Here is a 13,437-nt window from a genome sequence, read left to right on the forward strand (position 1 = left end):
AAATAAAAAGAGCTGGTAAGGATGCATTTGGAAACGCACACACACACTCGCACAAAGAGAGAGAGAGAGAGAGAGAGAGAGAGAGAGAGAGAGAGAGAGAGAGAGAGAGAGAGAGAGTTAGCGGGGTTAAATATAAAAGCCAACATTCGAGAAGTCGGCAAAACTTGTTTTATCAATGATTACTGCTTATCAGTGACTTCACTTTCCTGATAACTACTTCACTTACTAGAACTGTAGAACTGATATGAAGATCCATTATAGCGTATTTATTTCCTGAGAGACAGTAAAACAGGTTGAAATTAATTTCTACAGCGATTTTCAAATATACGTATTTGCATGATGTCGCTTATCACTACTACGACTACTGATACTACTACAACAACTACTATTATTTACATTATCATCATCATTATTGCATAATAAACAAGGAAATGGATAGATCGAAGATGTAAATCATGCCTGAGGCAAAGTGAGTATCGGCAGTTTTATAACACAGACATATGTATACATGTATAACCGAATCACAAACGTTTGGAACGTGATAAATGCATAAATAAAGGTATAAGCCAGGAAGGAAAGATAAACAACGGAGTAGATGCCAAGATCTTTCGACTCAACGTCCTTTACTTAACAGACAGACTAAGATCTTGCAGCTACTCCGTTGTTTATCTTTCCCTCATGGCTCATACCTTTATATATGTATACATACATGCATATAATACAAGGCAATAAATATCTATCTCCCTTCATCAAATAATCTTAAATAATCACCGTATAAAACAAACATTTTGAACCTTTACTATATTTACCCTAATGAAACAAATACCTGAAACTTTTAACAAGATCATCTGACGTAGGATTAACTCAGTAGCTTCGCTGAGTCCTGTGTTTTTATTGATTTTATCTTTGTCAAAAATTTTATCTTATTTGATTACTGGAAGTTTATCACGCAGAGGTTAGTATCTTTCAAAATTGAAAAACAAGGAAAAAATAAATAAATATATGATTAATTTCTTGCTTCAGATTTCAACAATTTTTCCTACATTGGATGTGGTCACTTAAGTCATATGTTCTTTGCCATCAATTATTAAGTCAGTAATTCCCTGTTTTCGGACTCAGAATCCTCGTCCCTATTTCATTCATATCTTAAAGGATTGAAAATGAAATACTATACAAAATATACGTATGTACATGAGTAGTATGTACACGCATAACTATAGGCATGTACTTATTATACAGAATCAATAACTAAAAAACCAGGTTAATTGTAATTAATCATAATCATTTTATACCAAATATGCACTAAGCATACCTAATGGACAGGACCCTCAAACTACAGAGCGAATTATTAACTCGAACACGCTGGGACAAAAGTAATAATAAATCAACGAATTAGATAAACAATAACAACCACCATACAAATCTATACACACACACACAAAATTAATAACAAAAGCAGTTCCAGGTATCAGTGACTTCTAGTATCTGCGATTAAAGACAGGGCGATAACCCTTATCAGATTCACACTCAGTAATCAAGGGAATTTCCGTTATTTCATCATAACTCGGTTATTTCCCTTTTAATCAAAGTGATAAGTTCACGTGGGTCAAAAATTTAGTGTATATTAGTAGCCTACATATAAACTGCTGATATACCAAAAGTCTTCTACCTTTTTTGCGATATGAAAGTTCAAAGATTCATTTGCTTACTTCAGTAGTAAATGCTTTTAATTATCAGAAGTACATTTATGCAGTTAAGCTATTAAAAGCCTTTTGTGACTGATTTTAATTATTATAACCAAGTACTGTAAACATCAAAACTACAAAATCACAAAAAAAGATAGGCTATAATTGGTATTTAATCAACATATTTCAGGAAGAGTATGAATGAATGAATAAGCAGCAGTAAAAATTTTTTTTTAATGAAATATAAAAAAAAGAAAACACAGAGAAGGAACTACGCGATAATTCGTGTAACTCTTTTAGATGCCCCGTACAACTTACAGGCAGAAGATAAAACTACGCTTCAAAATACAATTACGTAAGTTTTGGATACCTACAACTTAAGTAAAGGCATAAATAAAACTACGCTTCAAAATATAATTACCTAAGTTTTGGATACCTACAACTTAATTAAAGGCACAAGTAAAACTACGCTTAAAAATCTAACATAATGATAAATATAAGGAGACAAAATTGGCAAAAGCAGGCAGCAGGTAAGAACAGTATGCTGAATATATATATATATATATATATATATATATATATATATATATATACTATATATATATATATATATATATTCTGAAAAAGATGGAAAGAAAAAAAAAACCAAAGGTCAAAGCGCACACACATAAGAAATCTGAACACAGCTCTTTTTCACAAAGCAATAAAGCCAGTATACGTGATCCTCTCTTCAATAACTAGTGCCAACGGTCCCCCCCCCTCCCCCTCCCCCCTCCCCAGCCTCCGACCCCCCCTCCTCTCAGCCCAAGTTGGTATATAACAATCACTTTTTCAACTCAGACATCAGTCCATGATGTCACCTCTCCAACCTTAGCAAAATAAAACTGGTAACTTGATCTCTCTCTCTCTCTCTCTCTCTCTCTCTCTCTCTCTCTCTCTCTCTCCTAACAACCAATAAAACACCGACAGTAATACTAGATATATCATAACACTAGCACGGTGACCGTAATGTAGTAACATTGTAATAAAACACCACAATGGCTAGCTACACCGCTGTGATTGTGTTGGCGCTATACGCGGGTTGAGCAGCGCGCATGCGCCAGTGCAACAGCCCTGGCTCGTTACAGTAGCCTAAGGCTTTACATAAAAAAAAAAAAAAAAGTGAGGCTAATAGTGAAATCTGGGAAACAAATACATGTCTCATCTACAAAAGATATGGTGAATACCAATGGCAGCGCCACTAGTTGTGTTACTAGCAGCAAGAGAGAGAGAGAGAGACTATCATCACAAAATGGAAAAAAAAAAAAAAGTGCAGTATCCTCAACAAATGTATTGATTTCTCAACGTCAGAAGAAATTTGGGGTTGGTCTCTCTCTCACACACGATATATATATAATATATACTATATATATATATATATATATATATATATAAAGAAAAACACGTTACAATACTTTCATGGTACGTGCTATGACCAGACCCACATAAAAAAAAAAAAAAAAAAAAAAAAAACAAAAAAAAATAAAAAAAAAAAAAAAAAGTACAATAACAACAAAAGCCTTACCACAATCTCACACAACACACGAACCCAACGATGGTCAAGATCATGAGTTCATAGCCACCACTATGGAGAAACCCTTGTCAGGATCAAGTGCTTTAAACTACCCCCCTCTCCCCCTCCCCCCTTCCAATTTCGCCATCTCTGCTTTTGGCTGCTGCTTTCTTTTTCTTACATGTGTGTGTGTGTGTGTGTGTGTGTGTGTGTGTGTGTGTTGGTTATCTACTGTTTCATTTCATTTTTTTTTCTACACTAGAAATTGTCAGATCCACTCAAGACATCCGTTCAGCAATGTATTTAAATATGTTTAATTACATTAAATTATTTAATGTATATTTATTCTTCGTAAAGTCCAGCACTGAGTATATATTCCCTTAAACGGTTTAATTTGCACCCATCAATGTCAGTGTCTCCAATCTATTGAGAAATGCCAAGCTTAAAAGTCATGTTAAGCTGAGCAGAAAGAGAAAGAATCAAGAATGCCAATGTCACAAGAACACACTACACCACTGAGAGAGAGAGAGAGAGAGAGAGAGAGAGAGAGAGAGAGAGAGAGAGAGAGAGAGAGAGAGAGAGAGTCTTCATAATCATACTCATGATGGCAAAAGATCATAATTCAAGGTAGAACATAAACAAGCAAGAAATGTTATTATTTCTTAAAATAAAATTGAAACAAAATGCATCTCTTTCTTCCTTCACAAATTGCCAGAACTTGTGGAGGCAACATGTAAATATGAATAAACATATAATTTTACATTTTACCATAATGATGGAGTACTTGATTCTTCTTGATTGGCTGACTTTTTGCGTTCTGTATACCGTAGTCACAAAAAAGAAAAATACTTATTAACGCCGGATATTATTACATAATAAAAAGATCAATAGAAACAATTGACCATTTTGTAATCAAATATACTACTCCCCAAAGTTTTGTTCCTGGTCAAATATGAAATCTTAATAGTGTGTTATGACCTCCTCATTAATACTTTGGAGGAACCTCATGAAGCGGTATTAGAATTCATCAAAAATATAATAAAATGAAAAAACAAATCAGGCAGAAAGGAACAATTAAGTGTCTCCCATACATCAGCATACTTTTTAATTAGATATTAAAAACAATATTAATTGCTGTCTAAAAGGCAAATAACAATAACAGCCTCAAGTGAAAACCACATGTAATGATAATGAAAGCGGTTGTAAAAAAAAATTAACAATAACAACATATAATTCTGACTAACGACAGTAAAAGAAACAACCGTAATAGCAAAAGATAATGATAATGACAGCATCAGTAGTAATTCGTGAAATAAAAAGCAAATCACGAATGCCATTTTAGGCCCCCGGATTTAACGAGCAAAGAAACAAATAAAACGGCTGTTAAATTCCGCGTCCGGGTGGCCAGTATGACACAGCTGCAGGGAGGGGGAGGTGCAGGGGAGCGGGTATAGGGACCGGGGGGGAGGAGGCTACCACCCACCCGCAGGCGGTAGTAAGGACAGTGGGAGGGGGGTTAACGCGGGAGGTGGAGAGAACCATAACAAAAGAGATGAGAGAAGAGGAAAAAAAAAAAAAAAATGGCACGGGAGAGAGAGGTTGTGTGGAAGAAACATACAATAATTTTCTCTCATCAAGAACTCGCGACAAATGTAAAGATGTGAAGTTGCCATCCTTTATTCACCCATAATTCTATCTATGAAGATATTCTGATGCGTGTAATTTTGCAACAGTTAAAGCTGTTGCATGGAAAACAACTGGTTTATTTACGGATGTGACAGAGAAAATGCAATAAATAGATTTCGATTATAACTTAACAGACGTGTACAAGCATACCATCTTAGCGAGCGAGCGATGCGAGTGCGTGACACACACACACACACACACACACACACACACACACACACACATATATATATATATATATATATATATATATATATTATATATATATATATATTAGTCTATATTATTTATGTAACAAAGTTGTCATAAATATTTTTGGGTAAAGTCATCATTACTCAAAATAGAATTCTATGACCAAAAAGGAGTAAGATAAAATTCGTACCTATATACTGCGCAATACGCGTTTTTGTTGGGTAACAAAAAGACATGATTTAAATTGCATACTTGGGATCGCTGACATCCTTTCTGACAAGGATATTCAAGATGTCGTAGGTCATTGTTACATGCTTCAGTAAAAAGAGAAAAAAACAGACCATTACAGTGCATGCACGCGTACGAGAGAGAGAGAGAGAGAGAGAGGAGAGAGAGAGAGAGAGAGAGAGATAACCAAAAGTTCCAAGTCAATGGACTACTATCAGTTGTCTACCTTCACAGACTACGCCTAAATGTGTCTACATTAACCTTAATGTGTAGTCTAAATTAACAAATTACACCTAAACATATCGTCTATATTACGGCTACGTCTAAATATGTTGTGAATCAGTGATATTGCGCATTGCAAGCAATTGTAATATATATAAGTTTCAATCCCTCCACTGCAAGGATATGGAGCTGTTCTCCTGGCAATGTTATTGACGCTGACTTCCATACGTTTTATGGAGGCTGGCATGCTAATTAATAATATTACGGCTAGGCCTATCATCTCAGTGTTTCTAACTCACATACCAATGTCTACTGTTACCAATTTTGCTATCCCGTTTTTTTTTTCATATTTTCTCTAGTTCTCTTTTCACTGTTACATCGCTGGGCATTTGTTGCTGTGCGCGAATGCTTGCAAACTTGAAGTCTATCTGGATTCTTTGATTTAGGACGTTTATTCATTTCTCATTATGGAAAAAAAGGAAACAAAAATAATAACGGAGGTAATAGTAATACATAACAGGATTACACCCAGAAGTGGAGATTTTCTCTACAATGCAAAAGGACACCAATGCTTGCAAAAGCACACTTCTACTATTGATATACAGTGCTAACAAAGCCTTTGTTTCGTCTGCCGGAGTGCTAAAAAAAAGTAATAATAATAATAATTTAATTATCTGGAAATGTATTTGCAACCCTTCGCCGCGCTAATTAAGTTACATACACGTTGGGCCTATCTGAAAAGCTGTAATATCGTCCGCTGTAAAACATTTATTATTATTATCATTATTATTATTATTATTATTATGGAAGCAACAGGCAAATATGATATAAAGATAAAAAGCTGCAAGGGAAACTCCAACGGATACAATAACAACGGCAAAAATACAAAGCAGAAATATGAAGCAACGCGCGCTGCCTGGCCGCCAAAAAAGCAAATCTGCCCTACAACGTACACTAAGAGGTTCGTTCGTTCGGTCGGGGATTAATACAGGGAAGCAAGCCTGTTGCACACGCATATGGGTGAACCCTGGCCTCCTCTTCCTTCCAAATGGGGACCCTCCGCTTTGATTTGTACACCCTCTCCTTCCTCACTCGTCAAAATTTATGCTCGGACTTGCCAGCCAAGTCGTTGGCTCGAAGCAGTGCCAGCAAGACGCTTAATAAAAACGCGTGTGCTAGTGTCTCCCTCAGAAAATAAAGGAGTCCATAACCAGTAGGGAGGGAGGGAGGGAGGGAGGGAGAGGAGAGAGAGAGAGAGAGGGAGGGAGGGGGGAAAATAGGCTAACTAGCAACTGCAATCTCCTCCGCCAAGCCAAGGCCATCCGTGCATAAATGATTCGTTTGTTGCTAATGACGAAAAGATTTGCATTTCCCGCGTGAGGCATTGCACTCAGGTTATGCGACACATTGCACGCATAAATCTTCGGAAATGTCAAAGCCTCGAGTCCCTGGTCAAATTATATTTTTCCTTCCCGGACTCCCAGAAGGAAGAGGATGCTTCGAGAAAACGGGCCGCATAATTCGCAAATTGGCACCTCAACTCCAGCAGCAAGTACACTGCACTCTTGTTTCAGATGGTGATGTCGGGATTGTTGGGGGTGGAGGGAGAGGGAGAGAGAGGGGAAGAGGGGAGAAGAAGGGGGGGAGAGGGAGAGGATGGAGGGTCAGTCGAACCTCTCTCTCTCTCTCTCTCTCTGTGCGTCCTCATCCTCACTATGCCACTCGTCCGAGTCCAAACCATCTAAGATAACCTTTGACTCCTGGCTAGATTGTGACTTAGAACACAGCTAAGGATTTCTCCTTTGCATTGACGAGAAAGACAAAAAAACCACGGGGAAATTATGAACGCCTCTCCCTCTAAACGGCAGTATTACAAGAGAAGACGAACACTAAATATATATATATTATATATATAATATATATATATATATATATTATATATATATATGCATTATTGATCTGTATCCATAAAAATAAGTGGGCAACGGTCATTACCACACCCATAATTTTACTCAATAAAAAAGGTCGATGCCACAAATCTTTGCATGTCATTTTTGCAAGGGTTAAATAACATCTTTATCAACGTACAGCACAACTAGAAAATTATAACTCCATCGTGAGCCCTTGAACTACATAAAAAAAAAAAAAACAACAACTTTGAGAAAAGGAGACCAAATGTTTCACTACCCCTTGACTAGACACCAAATATTGATTCTGAATAGCCAATACTTTTAATCGAACTTTCGACCTTGCCTGAGAGAGAGAGAGAGAGAGAGAGAGAGAGAGAGAGAGAGAGAGAGAGAGTCTGATGGTAAAGGGTCACTACAACCAAAAAGAAAAACAAACAGAAATATCATATACAACACCGCCGCAGAAAAAGAAAAGACAATATTAAAACTATAAAATTATGACCCAACAATGAAAGAAAGGTCGAGCATCGAAGGTCAAAGGTCAAACATCGAAGGTCAGGTTCAACATCAGTCGTGGCTCCATATAAATCCTTAAGCAATTACCCACAAACGACATCACTTACCAATCTCACCCTAATATCGTATTACGCCATCAGCGCGGACGAACATTACCAACACCACAAAACATCAGCATCGTAGACCAATCATCTCAACATCATCTTTAACATAGCATACACAAGGAGTGCCAGTTACTTTCTTTCTCTCTGTCCATCTGCAAAACATCGTCTGTCACCACATCACCACATCAATGTTCATCAAAACATCATCAGGATCGTAGACCAATCAACTCAACATCATAGATCCCTAGCAAAGATACACAAGGAGTCCTTCAATTCCTTTGTTTCTCACTTTCCATCTGCAAAACATCTCCCATCAAAATTCAACATCAAAACGTCGTCTGTCACATCGCTGTCACCACACCAAAATTCAACATCAAAACATCAAGATCGTAGACCAATCAACTCAACATCATAGATCCTCAATTCCTTTCTTTCTCTCTTTCCATCTACAAAACATCGTCACCATCACATTACCACCTCAAAAAAAAAAAAAAAAAAAAAAAAAAAAAAAAAAAAAAAAAAAAAAAACAAAAAAAAAAAAAAAAAAAAAAAAAAAAAAAAAAAGATCAAAACATCAGCCATCGCAGAGCAACAATCCTCCCAACATCGTCCACAACAGAGCAGCACCAGCACCAGCGCACAGGAGGCGTCCCCCCTATTCCTTTCTTTCGCTCATTTCCTATTTGCATTGCGACAACCGGTAACTTCCGACCAAAACATCCTCTATTCTCTCATACACTAAACGCGCACATACAATATAGTATATATAAATGCGATTTCGTCACACAAAAGCGCCACGCGAAAGGGAAGAAGAGGAAAATGAACGGAAAAATGGAAATAGAGATGAGAATAAAAAAATAAAAAAAAAAGGGCCATACCTCTCATGCATGGAAAGCATTTGCGAGGTATTAGGAAAGCCCGAGGGAGGTTGGAAAGAACTCTTTTTGAAATACTATTCCCTCAATGAGGTCAAAAATCTGTGAGCCGTTAGATTCAAGTGGGTCTATGATAATCCCTCTGGGCTGGCACACACGGCGATGCGATGCTAGGTACACACACACACACACACACACAAACGCTACGTGTTCCCTACAGAGGTAGACCGACTGATCCAATTGCTTTCGAAGCATCAAGCAAGCTTGAAAATAAGGTATTTACAGTACACACAGAGTCTCTAAAAGATTATATTATATATATATATATATATATATATATATATATATATATATATATATATATATATATATATATATATACATCACTATAAATATACAAAGGAAGATATTCCACGCAACTAATTTATTTTTTAATCTAAAGGTGTAATTCTAATTTACGATAGCAGGCAGGCAGGTAGGTAACAACTTCACGCAAAAGCACATCAAACTAACCTACCGCCTACCGAGAGAGAGAGAGAGAGAGAGAGAGAGAGAGACCAAGCGCATAGAACCCATCCAACCATTACCTTCCCCATCGCAGGAGGGGCGGTCTGGCACCTGGACCGACCATGGGCCAGCTCAGCCACTCTTAAATCAATAACAAAAAGTCTCTTATACGTGTAGTATGATATTTTCTGTTGTCCACGACCAGGGCGGAGAAGATAAAAGGGAAACGACGCTGAGGGAAGGAGAGAAATGAAAAAAAAAGCAGAAGTAACTCTAGAATACCACAGAGAGAGAGAGAGAGAGAGAGAGAGAGATGAGAGAGAGAGAGAGAGAGAGAGAGAGAGAGAGAGAGAGCCTTCAATAAAATTCAAAGGTAAACTGAGAGAAGACAAAAGATTAACATCAATGCTTAATTTAAATCACAGACTTCAATAAAACAAAGTTACCTCTTCCTCCTCGATGCAAGGACAAAGAGAACTCGTACAGCATACGGAATGTCTTAAAGAGAGAGAGAGAGAGAGAGAGAGAGAGAGAGAGAGAGAGAGAGAGAGAGAGAGAGAGAGAGAGAGAGAGACCACCTCTTAAAAAAGCTTGCCTCAATATCAACCTTAATAAAAAGAAAAAAAAATTGAATACAGTAATTCGTTCGGTGCCTTTCTTCACTTGAAACTTGAGAACCCGTCCTTTACCAATCGCCCAAATTGCAGTTACAAGGTTATGGAAACTTCAGAGAATAAAATGCTGTAACTGACATTACTTCATTTAGACCACTGTACGCAAACAGCAAGAGCATTTCTGTATGAAATAAAAGACCATCTTGTGTACAAACATTTTCGCAACTATTGGGAGCAATGTAATCTCATTCAAAATAGTATTTACTTACAACTAAATTTAATTATTGCGAAGCCTACAAGATCAAACACGAGGTTTTCAATGTAAACAAACCCCGTCCTTGAAAATAAGCCCAACAGAATCCCTCCCCCATTCATTCCCTTCATCTCAACCTATCACGATAAAGAAAGCGCACTTAATGGAAGTAATGTATAGAGAAATCCATTTCGAAAAGTAAACATCACCAGAGAGAGAGAGAGAGAGAGAGAGAGAGAGAGAGAGAGAGAGAGGGAGAGAGAGAGAGACATGCAAGCTCGCAACTTTACTCTCAATCTGTGGCTTAGCACCGGAGAGCAATCGACCACCTGTCATACGCTGAGCCGCGCCATCAAGAAATCGCAGGGACACAAATAGAATGAAATGGACCAAATTCTCTCTCCTCCTCCTCCTCCTCCTCCTCCTCCTCTTTCCCCATTACCCCAAACACACACTCACACGATTCCCCAGCTCCCCCCTTTTGCGTCTACAATTACATCCACGGTCTAGGTATATACCTAGACCGTGATTACACCTGCAATGCTAACGCCAATGGCTTACTTGTCCCTGCACAAACGCGCACACACACACACACACACAAACCGAATCCAAAAGCCAGCAGCCTGCAGATCCATCCGCCCTCATAACGTTTTCAAAAGGCATTCGCCACTCACACCTTTAGCACTACTCCACAACAGCTATACACTATGGGGGAGAGAGAGAGCAGAATTCAACAGTCGACACGAGCACAACAAACACAGGAGGAGGGGCTTTACGCTCACAGATGCATACATGCATCGCAAGCACACGATGCACGCAAATCCTTTTCCCTCCTGCTGCTTGCTGCTGCTGCAAGCACTGTTTCTTTCCTTTCCTTTCCTTCCTTCCTTCCTTCCCAACGCCCATTTGCCTTGATTGAGCCCCGCCCGGGGGGCCGTGCTTCACTCCCATGACAGCGGCTACGACGACAAATTTTCTGGTTACGGCAAATCTTTAACCTTTGAGGTCTTACACGAGAGAGAGAGAGAGAGAGAGAGAGAGAGAGAGAGAGAGAGAGAGACGGGGGATGGGGAAAGGGGGGGGGGGGGTGGGTCGGAGTTTGTGTTAGCTCAAAGCGACATTACTGACGGAATGGTAGCAATTTACAGCATGAGGCATAGTGTGGCATGTACAGAGTCCGTCATGACAATCTGGGGGGAAGGGTGGAGGGGGGGGGAATGGTTGCGTGCTTAGGAGTAGTGGTGGGGGGGGGGGGGGGGGGGGGGGGGGGGGGGGGGGGGGGGGAGGGGGGGGGGAGGGGGGAGGTAGGGGAAGTAAGAAGGGAGGCAATGGGATTGTGTTGTGCATGACCACGGCTCGTTTCCCATCCAACTGGCTCCAACAGCGCTATAAAACGACCGCCATTCTGGACGACCAACGACGCTTACTACGACTACTACAGCACATGATAGCAACAGTATAAATATAAACCGCCGTTTTTCCCCTCTCTCCCCCTCACTCTCTCTCTCTCTCTCTCTCTCACTCTTTTCCCTCCTTTCTAAAAGCCAATGGCGAGTGGTTGATTGTGAGTGGCTCCAGGGCACTGGAGGTGTGTGACTACGGTAGTCCCACTGGAAAATTCTAAGGCTGGAAATCTGGAAACCCGATTCACTGGTCTTTTATTCGATTATATCCGTTAGTGTTGACGACACAGAGTCACTCCGTCATCCAGCACTGGAAACCGGTTTCTTTTTAAGGTTATATGAGGCTATAATGGGGGGGGGGGGGGGGGGGGAGTAGGTGACTTTCAAAAACGGGTCAATTAGCTCTTTCCGTCGATGAACAAGAAGCAAAAATTAAATTTGAAGATCGAGAATCAGCCAACTAACCAAAACTGCAAAATTGTCATAAGAAGAGCCATAAATTACAGTGCGGTCCCACGTCACAGCTTGAAAATGAACAATGTGAGGAAATGGAGTACAGAGGTAAAACTTTTTTTTTTTTTTTTTTTCATACGATGATTAAATTAGGGCAAAAATAAAAACGCACTGTCGTGTAAAGAACTATGTCTACCCTCTCATTATTACCCATAATAAAAATTTAAAAGCCATATAATTAATACCAGAACACCCTCATTAATTTCAAATGCGAAAGAAACTTTCAGAATGCAAATGTAAATGTTCCTTCAATACAAATTCAAGATCATTCATCTGACAGTACTGGGGTTCCCAAAATGAGCCAAGTCAGCCCTCTAAAAAGTGGTAAATATAATAAATGCCGTTTCCCGCATCTTGCTAAGCACGCACACACCTAAACATATAAATATACATACTATGCATACGTTCATTCATAAATGTATGTAAACATACCATACACTTCCAATAGCTATATATATATATATCTCTTAAGCTGCACATAACCATATGCAAGACGTTTTGCATTCTATAGCAAAGTGTACAATTGAGCACTACCTAAGGAGGACTTAAATAAATAAATAAAAAAAAAAAGTAACTACATAGAGATCAAGTGTGTGTCTCGGTCGAATTGACATGGACCTTTCCAACTCTACTATAGTTCATTCGAAAGTAGTATAAAAAGCCGTGATGTAAGAATACACTGCGTAGCTAGAGTGGATTTTTTTTTCATTTAATTCAAACGAATTATAGTTTTATTCATAACGTAATACGGTTTGTTTATATCTAATGGGCGAAGTACTTTCAGTGTATCTGAACAACTTTTAAGTTAAATGACTTCGACAAATGTAAAGTAAATAAAAATATATATACATTTTTTTTCATTTAATTCAAACGAATTATTTTCATTCATAAAGTGATATGGTTTGTTTGTATCTAATGGGCGAAGTATTTTCAGTGTATCTGAAAAACTTTTAAATTCAATGACTTCGACAAACATAAAACAAATAAAAATATATAAATATTAGTGACTTGAAAAATATCAAGAGAGGTGCATTCTAGTGAATGAATTAACGGAATGGTTAATGCATAATCTGAGACTAAAGAATTGAATACAATAATATAAAATTCAATGTAACGAGTCACATTATTCGCTCAGAAAATAAACCTTCCTTAAAAAAATTATCTATTCATGATAATG

At 38.3% G+C, this 13,437-nt stretch overlaps 2 protein-coding genes across 2 annotated transcripts in view; both read right to left on the reverse strand.

Annotated features, from left to right (window-relative positions):
• The window catches only part of LOC135205988 (uncharacterized), a 21,240-nt gene extending 15,820 nt beyond the window's left edge, over positions 1-5,420 (reverse strand). Inside the window, exon 1 of the mRNA XM_064237158.1 lies at positions 5,368-5,420. Coding sequence (XP_064093228.1) covers positions 5,368-5,420 — 53 coding nt within the window. The remainder of the gene's footprint in view (positions 1-5,367) is intronic.
• Positions 1-13,437, reverse strand: part of LOC135206133 (transcriptional enhancer factor TEF-1-like) — a 253,489-nt gene that overhangs the window by 97,085 nt on the left and 142,967 nt on the right.

The sequence above is a fragment of the Macrobrachium nipponense genome, chromosome 29 (genome assembly GCF_015104395.2).
Source record: "Macrobrachium nipponense isolate FS-2020 chromosome 29, ASM1510439v2, whole genome shotgun sequence".
In the NCBI taxonomy this organism is placed as follows: Eukaryota; Metazoa; Arthropoda; class Malacostraca; order Decapoda; family Palaemonidae; genus Macrobrachium; species Macrobrachium nipponense.